The sequence below is a fragment of the Gorilla gorilla genome, chromosome 21, assembly GCF_029281585.2.
Source record: "Gorilla gorilla gorilla isolate KB3781 chromosome 21, NHGRI_mGorGor1-v2.1_pri, whole genome shotgun sequence".
Lineage (NCBI taxonomy): Eukaryota > Metazoa > Chordata > Mammalia > Primates > Hominidae > Gorilla > Gorilla gorilla.
This window is the reverse complement of record NC_073245.2, coordinates 44,731,216-44,757,371: the sequence shown is the minus strand read 5'-3', so window position 1 is coordinate 44,757,371 and position 26,156 is coordinate 44,731,216. Positions and strand designations below refer to the sequence as shown.

At 50.1% G+C, this 26,156-nt stretch overlaps 1 protein-coding gene across 1 annotated transcript in view; it reads left to right on the top strand.

Moving 5' to 3' along the window:
• The window catches only part of NOL4L (nucleolar protein 4 like), a 143,085-nt gene that overhangs the window by 61,492 nt on the left and 55,437 nt on the right, over positions 1-26,156 (top strand). Inside the window, exons 3-4 of the mRNA XM_031004912.3 lie at positions 3,285-3,396; positions 13,049-13,158. Of these exons, the coding sequence (XP_030860772.1) occupies positions 3,285-3,396; positions 13,049-13,158 (222 nt within the window). The remainder of the gene's footprint in view (positions 1-3,284; positions 3,397-13,048; positions 13,159-26,156) is intronic.

Below are 26,156 nucleotides of genomic sequence, written 5' to 3'. Positions count from 1 at the left end.
AGTTTCCTGAACTCACACAGAGAGCTAGTCCTTTTTCCAAGGGGCCTTCCTGCTTTTCTGATTTCTGCACCCTTCTGGGTTGGAACAAGCCCTTTTGCTTCCTTTTTCCCTCCCAGGGTGCTGGTAGGTCAGATCGGGTTCCACAGTCCGGATCTAGCTGCCCAGGCCACTTTGGAGTTGGGGCCAGATGTGGTCAGCAGCTGCTCCAGGCCCACCACGTGCTAATCCACCCGCAGGGCAGAAGGAGGATCTTGTAAAGTGGTGCAAATCCCCCCAATTGGCCTCATCTGTCTTTGTTGGCCTCTGAGTTGGGGAGTGAAATGGGGCCTTGCAAGTCAGCGACTCTGCAAATAGCTCCTGCTCTCTCTGCCAGTGAAGTCCCTGTTTTTTACCACCAGGAAAAATGTGAAAGGCAAATTCACATACAGGACTCAGTGTCCAGGCAGGAGGCCCGGGGAGCAAGGCAGCAGGCAGCCCAGGGCAGCGGAGGGCAGCTGGGCAGGGACAAGGGTCCTGGAACTTCCCCTCCTTAGACACAGCAGCTCTGTCTTTATCTGTTTCATGTTTTGGGCTTCAGTGTATGAGTCTATTTCTAGAACAGGGTCTGCAGCTTAAATCTAAAACCATCTAAAACCACCATCCTATTAACTAGAGCATCTGCTAGGATTGTCCTCCTGGTTTCGACTCATTCTGTGGTCCTGTGGCCTTGGGCATTCATGCACTCAATCAGAAATGAAGGTCCCATTTCTGGTCCCAGGCAAGCCAGGAAGATGAATCAGAAGATGCCTGCTGAAGGTTGCAGGGGGAGGGTTTGTCATGCTCTATACGGGTCCCTACGGCAGCGCAGAGCTGGGCTGGACTCTGCGCTTTATTGACTCCCCAGGGAGCTCTAAGCCAGGCTTGCAGACAATCCAGCCTTGTGGGGCAGGGCTTCCCTCCCTGGCCCTCAGGCAGTTCCAAGGACTTCTCACCTGTCAGCCTTCTATCCTCCCCTTCTACCCATCAATGGGACTCAGGGCCAGAAGGTGTGTGCTCAGCACTCCCCTCCCTGTGGCACGCCAGCCAGCCTTTGCACACTTCTGGGGTCCCTGCCAAGGCCAGGATAAATGTGGCCACCACTCTACCCCTGGAGAGGGAGCCATTCCTGTTCCCTCAGCAGGCCAGGCAGCAAGAAGGGCCCTGCCCATCCTGTGTGCAGCCCTCAGCAGAGCAGCCAGGCCAGGAGGACCCCCTGAGCCCTTTAAAAAATATTTCTCTGCCCATTGGCAGGTGAGCGGGCAAGCTTTGGGTAGCTTAGTAGGGCTGCCCTCATAGTAGGGACCTGGCCCTCTTCTCCCAGCTAACTGTGCAACCCTCCCCCGGGCCCTCCACTGAGCTCTCCTGAGGCCTGACCTAGGGTGCCACGTCTCAGGGGAGCCGAGGGGCATCTGTCGGCCCAAGTCAGCCACAGCCCTCCGCTCTGCCTAGCACACGCCCTTCCCTCCTGCACACTTGCTCCTGCAGCTGCCACCCTTCAGCCAGACATCTCCCTCCAGACCCAGCAGGCCTGAGAGGAACGTGCCCCCAGACTTCCAGGCAGCCCTGGGCTGCTCTGCTGAGGGCTGCACACAGGATGGGCAGGGCTCTTCTTGCTGCCTGGCCTACTGAGGGCACAGGAATGGCTCCCTCTCCAGGGGTAGAGTGGTGGCCACATTTATCCTGGCCTGGGCTGGGGATGAAGCTCTCTGTGTGCATGGCAGAAAAGCCCCATCCCTCGGCCCTGACACCTGACAAGGACCAGCTGCATCCCTGATGTTGCTCTCCCATCCGCTGCTCCAGTCAGAGACACTGGGGTTTGCCCTTGTCCCTGACCTCCAGAGGAAGGCAATCAGACAGGGAATTTGGAAGGGAGATAACTCATCAAGGAGCCTGCCTGCTCCACAGAGCATCAAATCAGCTGAGAAATAACAATTGTGTCACCAAAATTAACTTCCCATTTGCAGCTGGCAAGAGTGGCCCCTGGACTCTGCCAGTGGGCTGAGCTGGAAGCTGTGCCTGAGCTGGTCCTCCAAGAGCCCAGCCACAGCCTGGGGCACCCCAAGCCTTCTGCATCCCCCCACAACTCCACTCCCCAGCCCCGCCCTAGCCCACCTCTACCCTCCAGCCATCACAGAGATGGAGAAGGACATTCGTGCATTTCCAAAGGAGCAAACCCCTGCAGTTGCTGTGGGAAGGCGGGGCCAAGCGCAGCGCAGAGCAGCCCCTCACCCTTGGCCAACTTTCCCAGCCTGGCTGCGGGCTGCGGCGAGGACAGCGGAACGCTTGGGTGATGCTGCCCCTTAGTGGAGACGTGCGGGAGGACCCAGGCTCCAGGAAGCACATGGAAAACCAGTAACTGGGCAGTCTCAGCCCAGGGAACCTGGGACTGAAGGGACTGTTTGGCCCCACCAGACAGCTAAATCAGGGTCAGTGGCTTTTCCAAAACCCAGAGCAAGAGGAAAGGGCTGGACACCTAGGCCCACAGCCACTTCTTCCCCACTCCCCGACCCAGCCCTTTTTTCATGTTCCCTCCCTTCTTTGTGTCTCTCCCCCAGCCCTCTGCATCCCTGTCCTCCTCCTTAACTAGGGGAGGCCTTCTGGAGGCAACTGTGGAGTGGTGTGACCTGGAGCATGGGGTTTAGTCTGGCACTGCCTTGAAAATTCTGTGTGACCTTGGGGAGTCGGCTCACCTCTCCAAGCCATAGTTGCCTGGAACATGGGGGTCCTGCAGAGCCTGTCTAGTTTGAAAAGTCTGATGCCTGGTACTAGCCCTTCACAGCTCTTCCTAAGAAGGTTCTTGACCTGTGAGTGATCACAGGAGATGGATTGTAGGACCTTTGGTTCTGTGTATGGGCCTGGGGCAGTGAATTTATCTGTGGGTCTCAGTCTATCCATCTCTAAGAGGGGAACTGCTCACCCTACGCTAGAGCAATGTTTATAAGCCCATTTTTTTGTAGCAGCAATAAAATGTTCTGAGGAATGTTACTTATTAGAATATAGGTTAAAGACTAGATAATGTTTAAAGGGTTTGCTTTTTCAATTTTTAACCTCCTTTATTGAGATTTTTAAAACAAATGGTTTTCCACATAAGTACTGTCTCATTGCCACAGCTGAGAATCCAGGACACCTGTCCCTTGCTCCTCAAATCCCTGACTTTCCTTGCAAGAGCCGAAGCACCTGCCACCAAAGCTCAGACCTTGGTGACCCCATGGCCAAGTTGCCTCCCCACGGATCCATATAACAAGCGAAGCTCTTCTCTCCTCCAGATCGCAGAGACCTATGCCTTCCTCCCGAGAGAGGCCGTGACCCGGTTCCTGATGAGCTGTACAGAGTGTCAGAAGAGGATGCACTTTAACTCCAATGGCCTGGAACCCAAAGGTAGCGGGGGTGGCGTGCTGGAGGGCTAGGGCGGGGGCCATCTGAGAGTGGACTGTCCCTGAAGATGCCAGCTTTTGCTGGCACAGAAAAGTGTCCAGCAGCTGTTGTTGCTAGTCCCAGAGGCCAGTATGGGTCCATGGTGCTGCCCAAAGTGCCTTGTTTTGTTTCGTTTAACTTTTTTTAAATCTCAAGTTTCACTTAAAAACCAACCATACAAAACAAAAAAGTGAACAACATGTTTCCCCTGCCTTGCAAGGCCCCGGACAGCCCCTTTCCTCCCAGCCGGATTCCAGCTGGGAATGGCCAGCCTGCCCCGTTCTCAAAGTTCCATCCATGCCTCCCACTGCTTCTCCATGCACGAGGGTCTGGCCTGTACCCTCCCTGAGACGTGTGCATGCATCCTCCCACCCACATACCTGTTAATGATACGTCTTCCCTGGTGCTTGTTTCCACCCTGTGCGTACCCATGTGGCCTCTGATAAGTAAACCCATGGGGTACAGATGAGAATTTTTTTTTTTTTTTTTTTTTTGAGACAGAGTCTCGCTCTGTCGCCCAGGCTGGAGTGCAGTGGCGCGATCTCGGCTCACTGCAAGCTCTGCCTCCCGGGTTCATGCCATTCTTCTGCCTCAGCCTCCCGGGTAGCTGGGACTTCAGGCGCCCACCGCCACGCCCGGCTAATTTTTTTTGTATTTTTAGTAGAGATGGGGTTTCACCATGTTAGCCAGGATGGTCTTGATCTCCTGACCTCATGATCTGCCCGCCTTGGCCTCCCAAAGTGCTGGGATTACAGGTGTGTAATCCACACCCGGCCGACTGATGAGAATTTAAAATGACCAGGGCAGGCTGGGCACAGTGGCTCATGCCTGTAATCTCAGCAGTTTGGGAGGCTGAGGTGGGAGGATTGCTTGAGCCCGGGAGGTGGAAGCTGCAGTGAGCCATGATCATGCCACTGCACTCCAGCCTGGGTGACAGAGTTAGACTCCATCTCAAAAAACAATAAAATAAAATGCCCAGAGCACTTGTGACCACCAAAGGTGATCCCTTGGACTGACGTCCATGCCCTCCAGCTCTGTCCTGCCCAGTGAGACCAGCAAGGACCTCACTTCAGCACCCCCGCACCCCCTCAAACTGAACATCCTAGAGGCCTCCAGGAAATCTGGGGGCCCATCTGTTTGCAGGTGGCTTTGGCACAGTGAGACGGCCCAGCACATTTGGCTGGTACAATTATAATGCTGCCCTGAGAAATGGTGCCCAGGTGGGCGATTTATCAGGGTTTCCAGGACTGCCTGGTGCATCATGCCAGCTCCCGGGCATCGGGCCTGTGGAAGTTGCTGAAGTCAGTGGGTGTTTTGCCCGAGGATGGAAACAGACTCGAATGAAGGGCGCGCCGTTTATCCGGGTGGCACTCAAGTAGCATCCATTGAATCTGGGGAAGGAAAAATCCACAGCAAAGCCTGAGCAGACAACAAAGGATTGGGAGCATGGGTGTCAAGCAGGGCTTTCTGCTTGTGTTCATTGTCCCTGACACGCGTGAACGGCTTCTGACAGCAGCTGACTCACCAAATCCAGAGGCTTCCATGCCCTTGGGAGCCATCAGGCCACGGCTGTTTCATTGGGCACATGGGCCAACTTCAAAGCACGAGGGGCAGGAATGGATCTAGTTAATCCCTCATAAATGCTGGTTCCCATGTTAAGAACAGGGCTCCAGGGCTGCACTACCATTCAGCTGCTGTGTGTCCTGGGCAAGGGACTTCATCTTTCTGAGCCTCAGTTCCCTCATCTGTGAAATGGGGTTAATCAGAAGGCTGACAAGATGTGGGTTAGTCCCTGTACCTGGCATTGGTGCAGGAAGAGAGAGCTGTGGCTGTTGCGGTTCCTGTTATAATGCTGGACACTCCCTCGATGCATGCCTGAGCCAGTGATCCTGAATGCTGCCGCCCATGTGGGCTGCCCCTGGCCAGGCAGCAGCTGCAACCCCTGGGCCAAGACAGCATTTGGTACCTGCAGATGGGCTGGAGGGCTTTCCCTGCCACACTCTCCACCCTGCCAGGGTTTAGGCCACAGGGGCCAGGGGTGTGTGTCCTAGTGGTGACTGCCTGGTTCCTGCCCACCCATCCTCCTGTCCCCTCCCGTTCCTTTCCTCATTGTTTCCATAGCAACTGGCGGAGTCAGACACAGAATTGCTTGCCTGGAGGAACAGAGGCGAAGCCAAGAGGGGCTCCATTTGTGGGCTGCTCTGGGGTGTCTGAGGCGCCATCCGCTCCCCTCTCCTGCCACGCATCCCACGGCAGTGTGGAGGGCATTCCTCAGCTCCCTCTGCACTCCTCACTGATGGCTGCCAGGTCTCCCCATGCTGCAGGCTGCAATCCTCATCTGTGGGCTTCTGTGTGGCCAGGAGGGCAACACGGAGCACAGCAGTGGCCTGCTTCCTCTCCTCGCTGGCTGCCACCACCACACCCCACCCCCAGGGAGGAGAAAGAGGCCAGGGAGCGAGGGAGCACACAGGCCAGGAGCCATCTAGAATATAAACCAGCGCTGAAGCCCATCTTTCCTGGGGCTTTCTTCAGGCCGGACAGAAGACTAGCACCATGCCCATTCTCACCCATCCTCCCCCATCCTCAGACACAATGCCATCTCTGTCCCAGATAGCGGAGCTTCTCCTCGCAGGGAGAGGAGAAGACGCTGAGGGAGCAGGAGCCCGGGGAAGTGGTGCATGGAAGGGCATGGACTTGGAGTCAGGCAGGTCTGGTGTGCAGCCCTGTTCCCCACTGCGTGTCCCTCAGCAGGACAGGGAACCTCTCTGAGCAGTTCCTGATCATGACAGTTACAAAGATCCTATGAGGTGTTAGTCCTGGCTTACAGGTGAGGAAACTGAGGCACAGAGAGGTGTTGAGGTGAAATCATTCATCCAAGCTCTCCCAGGAGATAGAAGTGCAGGCAGGAAACCATATTTTCTCATCAGCAAAGTGGAAGGAATGCCATCCTTTCAGGGTGGTGAGGGTGAGCCTGTTGTGGAGGGCACCTGGGACGCAGGGGGTGCCTGGGGAGCATCACCCTGCCTCCTGCCTCCAGCCCGTGTCGTGGCCTACGGTGCCCAGACACAAGGCTGCCAACGTCCAGGTGGCCCCACAGAGACACAAGGTCTGCCTCTACCCAGGTAGGGTCAGATGTGGCCCCCAGCCCTGCCAGGCAAGCATGCTGGGTCCACACCCTGGACAGGGTTAGAAGGGAAAGGCCTGGTTTCTGGAAGCTGCCAGTGGAGAGTTTTGAGTCTGAAAGGCTCCACTGTCTGCTAAGTGGCCAGAGGCATTCGCCTCCTGGACCGTCCCCAGGTTCCCCTCCTCCTGCCCCCGCTGAAAGCCTGCAGATCCTATCTCTGCCCGCCATGCTGGCCACTGGATGCAGCTATAGCCTGCTGTCTCCCAGGCACCCTTGCATTGCCAGCCCTCCCTTCTCCCTCTCCAGCTGCTGGGAAAGCAGAGCCTGCACCAGCCCCAGAGGCAGACCCAGTGTTCCTGCCCCAGGAAGGTGGGAGGGAGCGGGGACAGGGGACAGGATGGAGGCTCCTTGAGGGCTGCTGGGAGAATGCCTGGCTTCCTGGCCTCATGTTAAAAAGAAAGAAAGGAAGTAGAGTGGCCTCCTTTGCTCAGTGGTCTCTCCCCAGCAGAGTGGGGGGGCCTGGACAGCCCCGTGCCCTCCCCCAGTGCCAGGAGCATAAACAAAGGAGGTGGCAGAGGATCAGGAAGTCTGAGGACAGGAAATTCCAGGACCTCCTGACTCCATACTCCTCTTCCACCAGTCCCTGAGGAATTGAGGACACAGCGTGCAAAGTGGGTGTGACTTTAGACCAGCCCAGCTCTTGGGGAAAGGGACCTTTGGAGGCATGTCTCTGTTTTCTTTGATGTGACAAAATATTGTTGCATGGTTGCAAACTGGGAGTAGCCAATGGGCAGCAATGCTGACTCTTCCTCAGTAGGCAGGTTGTCCACTTGGGTCTCCGCCCCTTCACAACCAGGCCCAGACTCCTCTGCGTGGTTTCCAAGGCCCTCCGTGCCTGGCCCCTCCACATCCCTCCTTGCCAGCCTGGCCTCTCCCGGCTCTCATACTTGCTTGCTGTGGGACTGTGGGAAGGTTGCATAGCTTCTCTGTGTGTTGTTGCCTCATCTGTAAAGTCAGGGTATTACTATGAGCACCCACCTCACAAGGTTCCTGGGAGCCTCTAACCAGAGTGTGTGTGTGGAGCCCTAAGCAGGTGCTAAGGAGCTGTCAGCTGAGCAATAGTTCGTGAGTCCCATTCCGATTCTCTCCACGAAGCTTCCTTGAGCGACTCCGGGGCCCTCTCAGCTCTTCCTCCAGTGACCCTAATGGCCTCACGTCTGTCGCACCCTGCTCATCCTTCACCCTTGTTTCCTGAGCCTGGGGACTGCACCGCACACAGTTTCCTCACATTCCCCACCCGGATAGCATGCACATCATCACTCCTCGAAGACTTGCCGATTCAATGATTTACTTCCCCAGGAAGGAGATTTTTTTTTTGCCACCTTTTGAGCTGGCCTCAGGCCTGGGATCTCTGTTTCCAAATTTGAACCCCCTGAGGCTGGCTGGTCTCACGGCCTCTCTGTGCCAGGCCCCCATCGTGCACACATCCTTCGATGCCCACCCCTGCCTGGAAGATCTTTCATACCTGTCTCTGGACTGAGAGTTCTTCGTGCTGTAGGTGAAAGCTTGGAGCATCACCACCTGGTGTTCCCACGAGGAAATGAGGGTCACTCCCACGGTTGAGGTTTGCATTGGTGAGTGCCATTGGCGCCCAGCTGCACAGGCCAGCAAACAACCTGGCTTGGCCCAAGCACCCACATCATTGATTATTCTCGAGACTGCATAAAACTAGGTCTAGTGCCTGGGCTGGTTTCCATTTTTCTTGGCAAAGAGATGTTGAAAGATCTCTCTGGGCACTTCCTGTGCTTCTCTTGCCAGCAACCTGCTGGATGATTTAGGCTCCGTGACCCTTGCTAGCTCCTAGCTCACCCTTCTCCATGGCAACAGAGTCCAGCGGTGCCGCACTATCAGGTCATTTGTAGAGGCTCGAGTGTGGCACCACATGTTGACCGTGGGCAGGGAGGGGGGCGGCGTGTCTCAGAGTCCAAGGAACCCACTTTTTCCTTGTTCACGTTTCCACCTGAGCTTGTCCCCCATCCTGGCGTTTTTCTCACTGGTGAGCGTCTGACTCTGCGGCTCCCACTGGCCCCTGCTCCGTCTCTCTTTCCCACTGAGCCCATCCTCTCAGTGTGCACCCACTTATTGAATCCAGAACACCTGGGGCTCCTCACTGCTGAAAAGCTTGCCTGCTTTTCTCCTCACCCTGGTGTGGTTGAGCTCTGACCTCCCACCCATGGCTCCATGGCTCATTTCCTCACCTAGAATGTCCCCTCCCTGAGGAGGTCCTACCTCCCCTACAGAACTCTCATTCTGGAACTGCAAAATCCAGCATTTCACCTTACAGCAATGTAAGGTGTTCTCCGATGGGTTTAGGGGTCTGCTCGGGATGTTCCAGCTTCCCCAAGACCAGGGCATCCTGCCTTCCTCTTCTGAGCTCTCTTGGCTTACCTGCAGGCATGGGAAGTGGTTTCTCATCTCTGGAGACGCTGGGGCGGGAACAGGCCAAGGAAGACCTCTTCTCCCGCCTCCCAAGGGTGCTGTCCTGGCCGCTGTTTTATTTTTCCTAAGCCACACTGTCACTAGCTTTATTAAAGATACTTTCTCATGAGCAGTCATGACACTGCAGTCAGGACAGGGGCGACCATCAATAAAAGAACACAGCTCCCCGCCTCCATGCCTCCCAAACCTAGACAATCCCTGCAACACCCAATGAAGGGCCGACCGGGGCCGTGAGAGTGCTGGGCGCCCTTCACACTCACCATGATGTCACACTCACCATGGTGCTTAACAGCTTCTCACCAGACAGCCTCCTCTTAGAGGAAACAGAAATGGCAGAATTCTCAGTCCAAATATCCATCTCTGAAAACAGGACCCACGGCTCTTCTGAGCGATACCATCTCAGTGTCATCACTAGACTGCCTGCCTGACATGTGGCATCCGACCCGGTCAATGTATGGGGCTAGGGTTCAAAACCCCACTGAGGTTAAGAAAGTTTCCACCCCACTAGGTTGACGGTGGGGTGGAAACCCATTTGAGTTTGGTATTGGTGCAGAGGATCCCTGCCACCCAACCAAGCGGAAGTCTCTCTTAAAAAAAGGAGGAGGGGGTGGTTCCTTTCAGGCCAGTTTCTTAGCCATTCCATTAGTGACATTTACTTTTTTTTTTTTTTCCTTGGGACAGAGTCTCGCTCTGTCACCAGGCTGGAGTGCAATGGCGTGACCTTGGCTCACTGCAACCTCCACCTCCCAGGTTCCAGTGATTCTCCTGCCTCAGCCTCTGAAGTAGCTGGGATTACAGGCATGCGCCACCATGCCCAGCTAATTCTTGTATTTTTAGGAGAGTGGGGGTTTGTCATGTTGGTCAGGCTGGTCTCCAACTCCTGACCTCGGGTGATCCGCCTGCCTCAGCCTCCCTAAGTGCTGGGATTACAGGTGTGAGCCACCGCACCCAGCCGACGTCTACTTCTTCCTCAAAGAACAAAGAATGAAACATTCTATATGTGACAGGGTAGCTTTAAAGAGCAAAACTAAGTTCTGCATTCCTGTAAAACTTGATTCAAAATGTTATTTGATCTGTAAAGTCACCAGAAGTACACAGCGTCAAAGCGGACCCCCATCCTCTAGGGCCCAGCTATTCCAGGTCCCCACCTTTTCTGCAGGGCTGTTCCTATCCTTGCCAAGCAGGAACTTCCCTTGTCCTCTTTGGGTAACTTCACCCCTTGTTGGCAGACTTTTTTTTCTTTTTAAATTATGGTAAAACATTTACAGCATAAAAACTTGCCTTTTTAATAATTTTGTTTGTTTGTTTCTGTTGTTGTTGTTGAGACACAGTCTCTGTCACCCAGGCTGGAGCGCAGTGCTGCCTCAACGTCCTGGGCTCAGGTGATCCTCCCACCTCAGCCTCCCAAGTAGCTGGGACTTCAGGCACGTGCCACCACACCCAGCTAACATTTTTACCTTTTAGTAGAGACGAGGGACTCACTATGTTTCCCAGGCTGGCCTTGAACTCCTGGGGTCAAGCAGTCCTCCTGCCTCTGCCTCCCAAAGTGCTGGGATTACATGCGTGAGCCACTGTGCCCGGCTTAATCGTTCCATTTTAAAGATATTATATTCACACTGTTGAGCAATCATCACCACTATCTATTTCCAAAACTTTTTCATCACCCTAAACAGAAACTCTGTACCCATTAAGCAATAACGTCCCATTCCCTCAGCTACCAGTCCCCAGTAACCTCGAGTTACTTTCTGTCTCTTTGAATTTGCCTATTCTAGATATTTCCTGTAAGTAGAATCATACAGTGGTTGTCATTTTATGTCTGGCTTCTTGCCCTTGGTATCGCGTTTTCAAGGTTGCAGGGACCCTTTGGTCTATGGCTCTTGAGGGGCAGGTATTATAAGTCACCCCCGGATATCCTCTGGACCTCGGCCCTGTCACCCTGCAGCCTGTCTCTTAGGCCTCCTTGTGATGGTAGAGGGCACTTGGTCTGGAAGTTGCTCCCACTTTTCCTCACGCTATGGAAATCCCAGCCCATCAGTGGGGCTATGTACCAGGGACACCTTTTGATTAAAAGGCTGGGGCAAAATGAATCTGGCCTGAAGTCGTTGGAAGAAGGAGGAGGAGGCCAGGTAACAAGTAATTGAAACAATTCCTACAGCAGCTTGGTCAGAGATTTTAATGGTTATCAAATTATGTCCCTACCTTTTAATTTCTTGTAATCTGTTCCAAAAAGGCAAGAAATAAGATCAGAAATACGGAGCAATACTTATGCACAAAGATGTCCCCTGCAGTGTTGTTTATAATAGCCCCAATGGGAACAACCTAAATAGCCAATCGTTAGAGAGTGACTTAAGCAAATTATGGTAAAATATTACATGGCCATAAAAATTCTACTTACAAAGCAAAATAAGATTCTTGATGTTGGGGAAAATACCTATGACAAAATGTTAAGGAAAAAAAAACTTTTTAAAAGCAGACTGGAATTCTCTGTATGCATTATGAGATCATGTGTAAAAAAGAAAAATCACAGGGAAAAAATAAACAGAAGCATATGCCAAGCTGTGTGGTGCAATTATGGTTTTTAAATTTTTTCTTTACATCTTTCTGTACTTTGCAAATTCTCTGCAAAAAGAACATGCATCACTTTGATCTTCAGGACAACAAAGGAATAAATGGGAGGAGAATGTTCCTCTGCATATGATGAAGGAGGCCAGAATTTGGGGGCTACTGAAGGCCTGGCTCAGACCTGGGAGGCATATGGCACCTGAGAATGTTTTTGGGGGATGCTATGGGGTGGCAGGATTGGGTGAGGTGAGAGTGGCATGTGTTCACCTGGAAGATAACTGACTTAGACAATGGTTGGAAACACAGATGCCTTCAAGGGTCTGGCAAGTATCATAATTGATACTTGCAAATGAGCAAAGCTGTGCAATATGATAAGGAGTGGTGGGGACTGTGGCAAAATGGGAGCCACACACCCTGCCTAAAAGAAGTGGCTGCTGGCCGGGCGCGGTGGCTCACGCCTGTAATCCCAGCACTTTGGGAGGCCGAGACGGGTGGATCACGAGGTCAGGAGATCGAGACCATCCTGGCTAACACGGTGAAACCCCGTCTCTACTAAAAAAAATACAAAAATTAGCCGGGCATGGTGGCGCGCGCCTGTAGTCCCAGCTACGCGGGAGGCTGAGGCAGGAGAATGGTGTGAACCCGGGAGGCGGAGCTTGCAGTGAGTCGAGATCGCACCACTGCACTCCAGCCTGGGCGACAGAGTGAAACTCTGTCTCAAAAAAAAAAAAAAAAAAAGAAGTGGCTGCTGAAGTGGCAGTGGTTGCTTGCCTTCGGGAGTGGAGGCCCCATGTGGCCAGACCTTATGTTCTTCAAAGAAGCCAGAAATTCCTATAAACGTGTGTGTGTGTTGGGGGGGTGGGTTTGTTGGGTTTTTTTGTTTGTTTTTTAGAGATAGAGTCTCACTCTGTTGCTGAGGCTGGAGTGCAGTGGTGCCATCACAGCTCACTGCAGACTGCAGCCTTGACCACCTGGGCTCAAGCGATCCTCCCACTTCAGCCTCCTATGTAGCTAGGACTACAGGCACACACCACCATGTCTGGCTAATTTATTTTATTATTTGTAAAGATGAGATCTCCCTGTGTTGCCCAGGCTGGTCTCGAACTCCTGGGGCCTGTGTCCCCTCCTGGGGCTCAAGGGATCCTCCTGCCTTGGCCTCCCAAAGTGCTGGAATTACAGGCATGAGCCACCACGCCCGGCCTCATTGTTTTTTAACGTGTGAAATCTCTAAATAGAACACTGGCATCTAATAAAAAAAAATATTTTTGACACCATGCAGTCCACATCTCTGGGCCAGATGTGGGTGAGCCACATCTGACCTGTCCCTTCTCCAAGGTGGCTTCCTCTTCCACAGGCTCTGTTAAATGCTCCATGTGGGCGACAGGCCCGCAGCACAGACTGAAAGGGCTTTCCTTTTGTTCTTTCTGCCAGAAAACGAGCCTCCATCTCCACTGGTCTCTGGGATTATTGATTACAACATGCCCCTCACCTCCACCTACCTGAAGCAGATGAAGCTTCGAGTGATGAATTCCCAGGAGCAGGTAAGGCGGCCGTCTCCCCTCACCCCACATGGAGGCGTCCTGACTTGCCTGGCGGTGGTTGATTCTTTCCAAGACTTGGGGCCACAGCTTGTGTAAACACACGGGAAATCAAAGAGGCCCTTATCTGGTTATCTGGGTTGTCCAGGCGGAGAGGGGGGAGGCAAGAATGTGTTTCTCGTGAGAGGGTCTCCTGTGCAGACAGCCCTGCAGGTCTTCAGGGAGAAAACTTTCCCCTTGGGTGGGCTCGTGGGAGGAGGGGGAGGAGGGGACATGGAAGGGAGGGAGTCGCAGCCCTGGCCCCTGGAGTTGTTCTTTCTCTGCTCTGCCCTTTATCGCTGGCCTCTTGCCACCTTCCCCCAGGGAGGCAAGAGAGAGTAGCCGCCTGCCTGTGGCCTCTGTCACTCTTGGGGCCCAGAGGACTAGGGGATAGTCCTTGGAGGGTGGACCTGGGGCCTCCTGGCCGTCCAAGCCTCCCCAGCTGGGGTTTGCCAAGGGCCATGAGACACCATGGAAACAGGCTATGAAAAGAAACTCCCTCTCGCCTGCCTTCCCACACAGTCCACCTCCTAACCCTTTGCAAAGCAAGTAGCCTGACTGTCTTTCAAAGAAGGACTAGGTGAGTTCCCCTCCACCTCCACCCCCCAACCACTGCCTAAAACCAGGATAATCACTTCTTGCCTTCAGCTTGGAGTGTTCTCATCTCTTATGGCATCCAAACCCATCATGTCCTTGTGGCCCTAGCAGGGGATTGGATTCTTTCTCTCCCATTGAAAGATGGGTCAGAACTCGAGTCTGTCTTCCAGCCCTGGATGCAGCTGTCCTGTGCTGCCGGTCTCCAGCCCTGGGTGCGGCCGTCCTGTGCACTGGTCTCCTTGACAACCCCAGCATGCGTGCTCCGAGGGGGTGGTGGCTCCTTGGCCAGATCCATGGTGATGTAGCAGGACACGTGCAGGTGGCATCTTGGCCCGTGTTACCCAGTTTGAGGACTTCAGCTGGGTGGCTTGAACCTGCAGAGCTGCGTATTCCTTTCAAGAGGCAGGGCAGCCAGCCCTCCTGTCCCCACACTGTGCCCAGACCCTAGAGGCTGTGTGACGTAGGCTTTGCTCTGAGCGGTAGAACTGTTTGCTAGAACTGTGTCTCCTACGTCTTCTCATCTGAGCGTGCCTGTTCTGGGATGGTTGCATCTCCAAAAACTTCACATCATCACAAATAATTCCAGTGGGGAAAATGGGCTTGGGTTGGGTTTCCAACGCACAAAGGCGAAGTAGTTTGGGCTGCAGGAGTGTCGGTAATGAGGGTGTCGCTTTTGTTGTTGGTTATAGAATCCCAGCACCACTGTGCAACCTCTGCATTAGGTCTCCTCTGACTGCCACTGAAGAGCAATCTGTGGCCTTTCTTTCCTGTAGCCATCCTCACTGTCACCGGCACCTGGCTTCGTAAACACTGTTATCACCATGCTCATCTGTGCCCATGAAGAATGAAGCACAAAACCACACAAACAGCCGGGAGCACAGCCCCCTGGTTTTGTTTCATACAGAATGGCACTAAATCCGGGTCACCACTAGAACCAGTAGTGGTCAGTGTCGTGCAAGTTGCGATCTCTCACTAACAAATCAGATATTTGATCTGGTTAAAAATCCTAACTGTATCTTCACTTGCGTCAATGGAAGGAGGGGAGTTAAGACTATGGGTTAGGTGCTTTAACGAGGATTTAGTCATTCCACAAATATTTATGGAGCTCTGTTCTGTGAGCCAGGCTCTGAGGATTTACAGAAACAGAAGTACCCCTAGATTTTCTTTCTTTTCTTTTCTTTTTTTTTTTTTGAGGCAGAGTCTCACTCTGCCACCCAGGCTGGAGTGCAGTGGCCCAATCTCGGCTCACTGTAGCTTCCGCCTCCTGGGTTCAAGCGATTCTCCTGCCTCAGCCTCCCAAGTAGCTGGGATTACAGGCACCTGCCACCACACCTGCTAATTTTTTGTATTTTTTGTAGAGACAGGGTTTCCTCATGTTGGCCAGGCTGGTCTCGAACTCCTGGGCTCAAGCAATCTGCCCGCCTAGGCCTCCCAAAGTGCTGAGATTCCAGCTGGCATCCCTGTATTTTCTTCTGATCTAGGGGAGACAGACACCAGCCAGAGGATTGCACACAAATGCCCAGCTCACAGCAGGCAGTGATAAACAATGGAGGAAGTGATCAGTGGGGCATTGCCATGGTGCAGAAGGACACGTGGCACTGGGGGTACTTAGGGTGGGCTTGGAGGGTGGACTGAGGCAGGGGTCAGGGAAGCTGTGCCTCAGAAAGGGAGCTTCAGCTGAGAGTGGAATCTGAGGGGAAGAGAGTTCCAGGCCAAGGGAACAGCTTATGCAAAGGCCTTGTGGCTCAAGGGAGGACCAAGCCTTCAAGAGATTTGAGGGGCTGGTGTGGCTGCAGCAGAGAATGTGAGGAGTTCTGTTGCCGAAGCAAAAGGGGGAAAGCAGTGTTGGGTGCATAAGCACCTGATGAGTATCAGGGGATGAACTGAAGTTCATGACATGAGATGCAGGAATTGCCCTGGTGAGGCTCCGGTAGCTCCCAAAGGAAGAAAGGACTGTGGAGAGCATTTGTCTCCAGGGTGCTCTGGGAGTCCAGCTGGGGCAGGGCCAAGATCGAGGTGGCGTCTGCTTACAGTGGGGCTGGATGTGACTTCCTCAGCTTCATTTGTAGTTTCCAGGTGGGGGCCTCTGAATGTAGCCAGCTTCTTCTGAGTGCGGCAGGAGATGGAAGTTCAGGCCTGCCTTTCACCACCTGGCAGGTGAAGCAGCCTCCCGCCTCATGCCTAGAGCCCTTCATCTGTCAGTCTTCAGCACTCCGTGCAAAGCAATGAGCTCTCAAGGCCTCAGCCTCTTAGGCAGTGCCATTATCCCTGTTTTATGGCTGGGCACGTGGCGCAAGATGAAATCACATGGCTCACCAGATTATTTATCTGCAGCATCAAGGAAGGGCCAAGGACCCAGCAGTCTTTGATTCTTCAGCTTGAGTTAGAACTAAAAATACATATACTTGAATTACTAGCTTATTTCCTGTGCAGCAAAGGCAGGCCAGGGTGGGCGAATGACTCCCCACCATCCAAACACAGCCGCAGGACAGGTTCGGCTGCTGTCAAATCCGATGCCCCAAGACAAGGCTTTGAGAGTGGTTTCGTTTCATCACTCTGACCACAAAATGCCAAAAGAGGACATCTGTAGTGTTTGCAAATTTCTAATGCAGGTTACATGGAAAATAAATCCAATTCTAAAGTAACCGGTAACCAGGATAAATATTTTGTTTTATTTTATTTTATTTATTTATTTTGAGATGGAGTCTCACACCGTCACCCTGGCTGGAAAGCAGTGGTGCGATCTCGGCTCACTGCAACCTCCACTTCCCAGGTTCGAGCATTTCTCCTGCCCCTACCTCCCGAGTAGCTGGGATTACAGGAGGCCGCCACTAGGCCTGGCTAGTTTTTTTTTTTGTATTTTTAGTAGAGACATGGTTCACTCTGTTGGCCAGGCTGATTTCGAACTCCTGACCTCATGATCCACCTGCCTTAGCCTCCCAAAGTGCTGGGATTACAGGTGTGAGCCACTGTGCCCGTCCAGGATAAATATTTTATTAATGCTGAACAAAGCTCTATGTCTGAAAACTTTGGGTAAGAAAAAATCTCAATAATCTGTTTATTTCCAACATCACGTATCCAAGAGACAAATGGTAAGATAAGGAGAACATTTTCCCTCACTTTGCTTTGATCAATACGCAGGTGGTGGGATTTTCTTGAGGGCTGGGCAGAATCATGTTACTTGTAGGCCAGTTGTATCAGATTAATATGCTAGAAAATGAGTCCTTCTCTGCAGAGGGTATTAGATAATATGAAAATTCAATAACAAGATTCACAGAAAGAAGAAAGATTCTTCTTGAAGTCTGGTTCAATGCATCCAATATTTATAGTGTCCTCAATGTACAAGGCACTGCTATGGGGGTTAGACTCCACCCTCTCGGCACCTCCAGCCTAAGACACAGACCCCAAGAGCTGTCATCAAAGTGGCCACACTGAGCAGAAAATAGTGGAGTGTGGTCTGATCAAAGAGTTTTTTTATTTGGGAATACTCTTATAAAGATATAAAATGGAAATTGTATTTAGTTGTACAGAGGAAGGAGCCATCTTCTTGGAAGGGGCAGGGAAGGAAGATTTCAGGCCCCTTGTAGAAATTAGCTGTGGAAGCAGAGAGACAACTGTGCTCCTTCGCCCACCCAGAGGAAGCCGAGGCCCAGAGAGGCTCAGGGCTCACCTCTGGAGGACTGTGGGCACCTCCCTTGCCTCCCTCTCTGCAGTTCCTGGAGCAGAGCTAATGTCCCGCTAATGGTTTTAATGGTCCTCACAGCAGTGTGTGAAGTGGTGCAGCTTCATTGTCTGAGCCCACATGATGGAAGTTCTAGCTTGCCCCCATTAACCTCTGCCTCCCTCTCCTCTACTGTTCTGTCCTGGCCCAGAATTTTCCTTGGGTCCTGGAGGGCAGGTGAGGAGGAGCAGACCCCTTCACAGACAGTGAGCTCTTCTTAGTAGAGGGGACAAAACAGCAGCCACAGAGCTGTCACCTGGGACAGAAAACAGAAGGGGCTAGTGCCAGGAAGTTCAGAGGCACTGGCTTATTTATTTATTTATTTGGAGATGGAGTTTTGCTCTTGTTGCCCAGGCTGGAGTGCAATGGCGCGATCTTGGCTCACTGCAACCTCTGCCTCCTGGGTTCAAGCGGTGCTCCTGCGTCAGCCTCCTGAATAGCTGAGATTACAGGCACGCACCACCACGCCCGGCTAATTTTGTATTTTTAGTAGAGATGGGGTTTCTCCATGTTGGTCAGGCTGGTCTTGAACTCCTGACCTCAGGTGATCCGCCCTCCTTGGCCTCCCAAAGTGCTGGGATTACAAGTGTGAGCCACCGCGCCGGGCCTGGCTTATTTTTAAAATGGTATTTGGGCAAGCAGAGAGGGCCTGGGTGAGGGAAGCTGAGAGGTAACAGCTGGAGCAGGACCTGGGGCCAGGGGAGGCTGGAGCCAGTTTGGGGAACAGAGGAGAAGGAGGCCAGGACTCCGAGGAAGCCCCCTCCTTGGAAGCCAGGCCCAGGAGAGAGCGCTTCCTCAGTCAGCACTAGGGAGCGAGGTTCAGATTTCCAGCAGGAACTTTCTCAGGCTTCCATCCCCCTAAATGGAGAAGGAAACAAGCCCACCCTGAAAAACTCTCCACATTCATTTTTTTAAGAAAACAGTGATAAATATATAAAACCTAAAATGTGCCATTTTAACCACGTTTAAGTATATAATTGAGTGGCATTGAGTATATTCACAATGTTGCACAACCATCACCAACTATCTATTTCCAAAATTTTTTCATCACCCGAAACAGAAACTCTGTACCCATTAAGCAATAATTCCCCTTCCTCCCCTCCCCCAGCCCTGGTAACCTCTATTCTGCTTTCTCTCTGTGCAATTGGCTCTTTTAGGCACCTCATGTCAGTGGAATCAGATGTCCTTTTGTCCTTTTGTGCATCATGTCTTCAAGGTTCATCCATGTGGTAGCATGTGTCAGAACTTTATTCCTTTTTGTTAGTTTTTTGAGACAGGGTCTCACTCTGTCACCCAGGCTGGAGTGCAGTGACACGATCACAGTTCACTGCAGCCTTGCCCTCCCGGGCTCAATCTGCCCACCTCAGCCTCCTGAGTATCTGAGACCACAGGCGAGCACCACCACATCTAGCTAATTTTTGTATTTTTTTTTTTATAGAGATGTGGTTTCGCCATGTTGTCTGGGCTGGTCTGGAACTCAAGCGATCTGCCCATCTCAGCCTCCCAAAGTGCTGGGATTACAGGCATGTGTGCTATTGCGCCTGACCAACTTTATTCCTTTTTATGACAATAATATTTCATTGTATTAACCATACATTTTGTTTATTGTATTTGTATTAACCACATTTTGTTTATTGCATTTATCTGTTCATGGACATTTGGGTTGTTTCCACTTTTTTGGCTAACTACATTTACTTTTTAATCATTATCTTTTCTCTTTCTTATGAACCCTCTCAATCTCCCCCCTGCCCAGAAAGACCCCCAAAATATAGGCAGACACAAAGGAGAAGGAGTGTTAATGGGTTACTGTGAGAGACTGTCACTTACTCAAACAGTGCTGACTCATGGGGTTCTTATCATGGAGAACCCAAGAGTACTGACTTAGACAACCATGTTTAGGAGCCTGATAGCAGTGATGATTCCCTTCTTTCCTTCCTCGGGCTGCCCTGCAGCCCAGGTGAACTGGGAGTTCAGAGGAGTAATAGCAGAATGGAAACATGGCCTTGTCTCCAGCTGTGGCTCAATGTGTGTGACTTTTGATGGTCTCTTAAAGAAGCAGAGGTGGCCGGTGCGGTGGCTCACGCCTGTAATCCCAGCACTTTGGGAGGCTGAGGCGAGTGTATCACAAGGTCAAGAGATCGAGACCATCCTGGCCAACATGATGAAACCCCATTTCTAAAAATACAAAAATTAGCTGGGCATGGTGGCATATGCTTGTAGTCCCAGCTACTCAGAGGCTGAGGCGGGAGAATCACTTGAACCTGGGAGGCAGAGGTTGCAGTGAGCAGAGATCGTGCCACTGCACTCCAGCCTGGCGACAGAGCAAGACTCAGTCTCAAAAAAAAAAAAAAAAAAAAAAAAGCAGCTGCAGAGGTTCTGAGATGTTTCTTTCTTTCTTTTTTTTTTTTTTTTTTTTTTTTTGATGGAGTCTCACTCTGTCACCCAGGCTGGAGTGCAGTGGCGCAATCTTGGCTCACTGCAAGCTCCATCTCCTGGGTACACACCATTCTCCTGCCTCAGCCTCCCGAGTAGCTGGGACTACAGGCACCCACCATGACACCTGGCTAATTTTTTGTATTTTTATTAGAGACAGGGTTTCACTGTGTTAGCCAGGATGGTCTCGATCTACTGACCTCGTGATCCACCCACCTCAGCCTCCCAAAGTGCTGGGATTACAGGCGTGAGCCACCGTGCCCGGCCTCTGAGATGTTTCTTTAAAGTTAAAGAGTAATCTCCATGGACTAGAAATAGAATGTAGAACTTCTAAACCAGTAGAGTGAATAAAAGAAACACAGAAAACTTAATCAGTCCAGCAAGAGTGATTACATGGGGACTAAATGAAGAAACCACAAAAAAGAGATTTATGTATACATATAAAATAAATATAAAGGAATATGATAAATGTATATAATAAATTACATAAAGTAACATAATACAAACAATACCAAACTACTAAATATAAAAAATGTGAATGGGTTAAATTTCATTACACAGTATCATAAAAAGCTCAGATGGGCCTTCTTAAATGGCATTTGGTATTTACAAAAGACATTTATCAAAATGACACAAAAAGGAAAATTAAAAAAGAGGGAGTAGTGCTATTAATGTTAAATAAATGTTCAAGGCAAAAAAAAGCATTAAGTAGGGCAAAGTATGATATTTTATGATGATCAAAGACAGTTTCCCAGTGACACTCCAGACCTTGGAGGTCTGCCATTGGGGAGGTGAGGAGGGCTGTTAAGCTTTGCTGTAAGAAGCAGAATCTTTCTAGCTCTCAGCATATCTTTGCCATCTCCACTCTCTTTTCACCATTTGCAGATTTTGCTACTGTCTTGGAATAGCCATTTCTCTAGACTGTTCAAACTTTGAGCATCCGTGTCTGCTTCTGAAAATGTGCATGGACCAATAAGTGGGGTAGACCCTGTGGCATTTGTGAGGATATGGGGTCTGCTGCTTTGGCTGCCTAGATTTTAGTCTGCCTCATTCTCTCCCCACGGGGCTCTCCCACTGAGGCCACCACTTTCCTCTCAGTTCCCAGCCTCCCGGCCTTCTACCCATCCCACCAACTGTGTTCCCTACTCCCAGCCTTGCTTGTCCGCTTCTGGCTTCTTTCCTTTGCTCCGTCTATTACCTCCTCTTGTTGTGTAGCTGAGCTGCAGGGGCCTAACCTGCCGCCATGAGAGCACGGGAAAGGCCTGAAATGCCATCGACCACATTTTCAGTATCTGAGAATCTATAGCCCAAACCTTCGTCCCGTCTCAGTACATTTCTGGCCCTGTGGAAGGTTTATGCTGCAGCAAGAAAACAAAAGCAACTGAAATACTGTCCTTGACCAAGGCTGCTGTTGGGATTTCTCTAGGCAGAGGACAATCCTTGGAGCATTTCTGCTGTGAGAGGACATACAGTTGGAGAAGCCGCTGTGAGCTTCTACCTTGTGCCCCCAGACCTTCCACCACAATCCCAGGGCAGCTCACCTACAGAAATCACTTCTGGGTGGCCCTTTACCCTTTTTTAACTTGTTTTGATTTCTTTGCATTTATTTATTTTTTATGTTTATTTTTTATTTTGAGATGGAGTTTTTCTCTTGCTGCCCAGGCTGGAGTACAATGATGTGATCTCGGCTCGTTGCAACCTCTGCTCTCAAGTTCAAGAGATTCTCCTGCCTCAGCCTCCCGAGTAGCTGGGATTACAGGCCCCGGCCACCACTCCCGGCTAATTTTTGTATTTTTAGTAGAGACAGGGTTTCACCATGTTGGCCAGGCTGGTCTCGAACTCCTGACCTCAGGTGATCCACCCGCCTCGGCTTCCCAAAGTGCTGGGATTACAGGGGTGAGCCACCACACCCGGCCTGCATTATTTTTATTTTTATAGATAGAATACTTTTTTTTTTTGAGGTGGAGTCTCACCGTCACCTAGGCTGGATTGTAGTGGCGCGATCCTCACTGCAGCCTCCGCCTCCCAGATTCAGGCATTTCTCTTGCCTCAGCCTCCTGAGTAACTGGAATTACAGGCGCCTGCCACCAAACCCAGCTAATTTTTGTACTTTCAGTAGAGACGGGGTTTCACCATGTTGGCCAGGCTGATCTTGAACTCCTGACCTCAGATGATCCGCCTGCCTCGGCCTCCCAAAGTGCTGGGATTACAGGCATGAGCCACCACACCCGGCCTCTAGAATACATTTTTTAAAATCATATAGAAAAGTAGCAGACCCTGCCCCAGCCTCCCCACTTCAATTTCTACTCCCTAGGGACAGCCTCTTTTCTTTCTTATGTTTTAGCTGTCTCTTCTGGTATTTAACTCCTATTTTGGAATAACCTGCTTATACTATAAGTTCTTGATTTTTCAATTGGGGCTTTTGTTGTTGTTAATTTCTTTCTTTCTTTTTTTTTTTTTTTTGAGACGGAGTCTTGCTTTGTCGCCCAGGCTGGAGTGCAGTGGCGCGATCTCGGCTCACTGCAAGCTCCACCTCCCGGGTTCACGCCATTCTCCTGCCTCAGCCTCCTGAGTAGCTGGGACTACAGGCGCCCACTACCACGCCCGGCTAATTTTTTGTATTTTTAGTAGAGACGGGGTTTCACCGTGTTAGCCAGGATGGTCTCGATCTCCTGACCTCGTGATCCACCCGCCTCGGCCTCCCAAAGTGCTGGGATTACAGGCGTGAGCCACCGCGCCCGGCTGTTGTTAATTTCTTGCTGTAGGAAATAAGTATTTGCACTCTTACACCCTCTCATAAATACACTTATTATTTCTCCTTCCTCCATCCTGCAACATATCTATACCTCTCTATTTAGATAAATTGCTATTCATTGTTTATATTATTATGACTGTGTGCATATTACTCATAGCTGACCCAATTAACATATGCTATGATTACATTTCCTTACATTTCCTTTCTTCGGATTCCCCAGAGTTAGTCATTGCCTCCTTTTCCCCATCCGTAGCTCTCTCTCTTTTGATATTGCCTATGCTGTGTGTGTTGTCATTTTTATTTTTATGTACTCAGATGTATCAATTTTTTCTTCAAATCGCTTCTGCATTTGAGTCTTAAAAAGGCTAACTCCACTCCATCCCCCATGTTTTCTTTTAGTATTTTTATGTTTTCATTTTTTTTTTGATAGACTATTTTTGAGAACAGTTTTAACTTTACAGAAAAATTGGGAAGATAGTACAGAGTATCCACATTGCCCACTCCTCGACACACAGTTTCCCGTATTATCAATGTCTTATATTAAGGTGATACATTTGTTACCACTAATGAACCACACTGATACATTATTGTAACTAAAGTCTACAGTTTATTTAGATTCCTTTAGCTTTTACCTAATTTCCTTTTCTGTTCCAAGATTTCATCCAGGATACAACATTTAATTTTCATTGTAACATTTAATTCCATTTAATTGTCATGTCCCTTTAGTCTTCTTTGGGCTTTGACAGTTTCTCAGACTTTCCTTGTTTTTGATAACCTTGACAGTTTTGAAGAGTACTAGTCGTGTATTTTGTAGGATTTAGAAATTTGACATTTTTCTCTATATAAAACCGGGGTTATGGGTTATTAGGAGGAAGACCACAGACATGGAGTGTCATTTTCATCACATCCTGTTAAGGGTCCATAATATCAACATGATTTAGGACTGTTGCCATTGGCCTTGATCACACCTGGTTGAGATAATGGTTGTCAGGTTTCTCTCCTGTCAAGTGACTTTTCCCTCTTTCCACACTGTGCACTTGGGAAGGAAGGCACCGTGTGCAGCCCACACCTGAAGAGTGGGGAGTCATGTTCTGCCTTTTTTAGGGTGAATTATCAACGTAAATTATTTAGATTGCTTATGCATAGGAGATTTGTTTCTCCTCCCCCACTTATTAATTTATTCAGCCATTTATAGAAGTTGAGACTCATAGCTGTTTATTTTATGCTTTGATGATCATTCAATACTTCTTCATTTTGTTGTACAAATTGTTCTAGCTTTGGCCATTGGAGCTTTTTCAGTTGTTTCCTGTGCTCTTTTGCCATACTTCATTGGTGTTTGGGGTTTTTGTTTGTTCGTTTCTTGTTTTTTAGTGCTTCTTTGCTTTCTGGCACTGTAAGACTCCAGGCTCATCTTGCATATTTCCTGCCCCAATCCTGGAATCAGTGATTTCTCCAAGGAGCTCTGATTCCTTTTATTGGAAAACCATATTAAAAACCAAAATATCTGATCGAGACCATCCTGGCTAACACGATGAAACCATGTCTCTACTAAAAAAAAAAAAAAAAAAAAAAAAAAAAAGAAATACAAAAAAATTAGCTGGGCGTGGTGGCAGGCGCCTGTACTCCCAGCTACTTGGGAGGCTGAGGCAGAAGAATGGCATGAACCCGGGAGGCGGAGCTTGCAGTGAGCCGAGATTGTGCCACTGCACTCCAGCCTGGGCAAGAAAGCAAGACTCCATCTCAAAAAAAAAAAAAAAATCTGGCTGGGCATGGTGGCTTACACCCATTATCCCAACACTTTGGGAGGCCAAGGCAGAAGGGTCTGTTGAGTTCAGGAGTTCAAGACCAGCCTGGGCAAACCTCATCTCTATATATTTTGTATAAAACAAAACAAAAAAACAAGATCTGGGCACTATGTGTGCCCATTGGTACTGAAGTATCCTTTCTTGCAGGCCCTTCCAGCTGACAGAGCAAAAAGCATACATGTTTTTATTTTCATTTTTTATATTTAATCTTTGATCCATTTGGAGCTTATGCTGACGTATTCTGAGATACAGATTCCACTTAACCCTTTTGTCTCAGCATCATTTGTTAAATACTCCATTTTCCCCCACTGATTTGAGATGACACCTTTAAAACTTACTAAGTTTCCATCCAAAACAGAATCTACTTCTGTTTGGTCCACTGGGCTCCTTGACTATTCATGTAGCAGCTACCAAACTGTTTTAAGTGTGAAAACTTTATCATATGTTTTAATATCTAGTAGGAATTGTTTCTCTTTTGTTGGCTTTCTTTTTAAAAGTTTTGCTGGCTTGAAAAAAGGCATTACTTTGAAAAAAATAATTGTTCCTTTTTTTTTTTTTTTTTTTTTTTGAGACAAGGTCTCCCTCTGTTGCCCAGGCTAGAGTGCAGTCGCAAAATCTTGGCTCACTACAACCTCCGCTGCCCAGGTTCAAGCAATTCTCCTGCCTCAGCCGACTGAGTAGCTGGGACTACAGATGCCTGCCACCATGCCTGGCTAATTTTTGCATTTTTAGTAGAGATGGGGTTTCACCATGTTGGCCAAGCTGGTCTGAAACTCCTGGCCTCAAGTGATCTGCCTGCCTCAGCCTCCCAAAGTGCTGGGATTACAGGCATGAGCCACCGCACCCAGCCAAAAATTGTTTCTTTAATGCCTAAAAATGTTTGTATCCCCTTTTTGGTGGAGGAAAAATACTGCAGCAGCACCACTGATCTGACCACATGAGCATTATGTGAAGACACTTTATCCCAGGCCTCTTTGTTCACTGACAAACAGAGGTGGACTGAGAACCAGGAGCACCATGAGCCCAGTGTTAGGATCGGGGGGCTCTGAACATGGACAGCACAGCATTCCCCATCCTCCTAAAATGGTATCATGCAAAATAGGGCATTTCTTTAAAAAAAAAAATTTTTTTTGGCCAGGAGCAGTGGCTCACGCCTGTAATCCCAGCACTTTGAGAGGCCAAGGTGGGCAGATCACAAGGCCAGGAGTTTGAGACCAGCCTGACCAACATGGTGAAGCCCCGTCTCTACTAAAAATACAAAAATTAGCTGGCATTGTGGCAGGAGCCTGTAATCCCAGGTACTCAGGAGGTTGAGGCAGGAGAATCACTTGAACCTGGGAGGCAGAGGTTGCAGTGAGCTGAGATCGCACCACTGCACTCCAGCCTAGGCAACAGAGCAAGACCAAGACTCTGTCTCAAAAACAAACAAACAAAAAAATTTTTTAAGTAGAAACAGTGCCTCACTTTGTTGCCCAGGCTGATCTTGAACTTCTGGGCCTCCCAAAGAAAATAGTGCATTTCTTTTTTTTTTTTTTTTATTGAGACAGGGTCTCACTCCCGTTGCCCAGGGTAGAGTGCAGTGGTGCAATCACAGCTCAATGCAGCCTCGACTTCCCAGGCTCTAGTGATCCTCCCACCTCAGCCTCCCGAG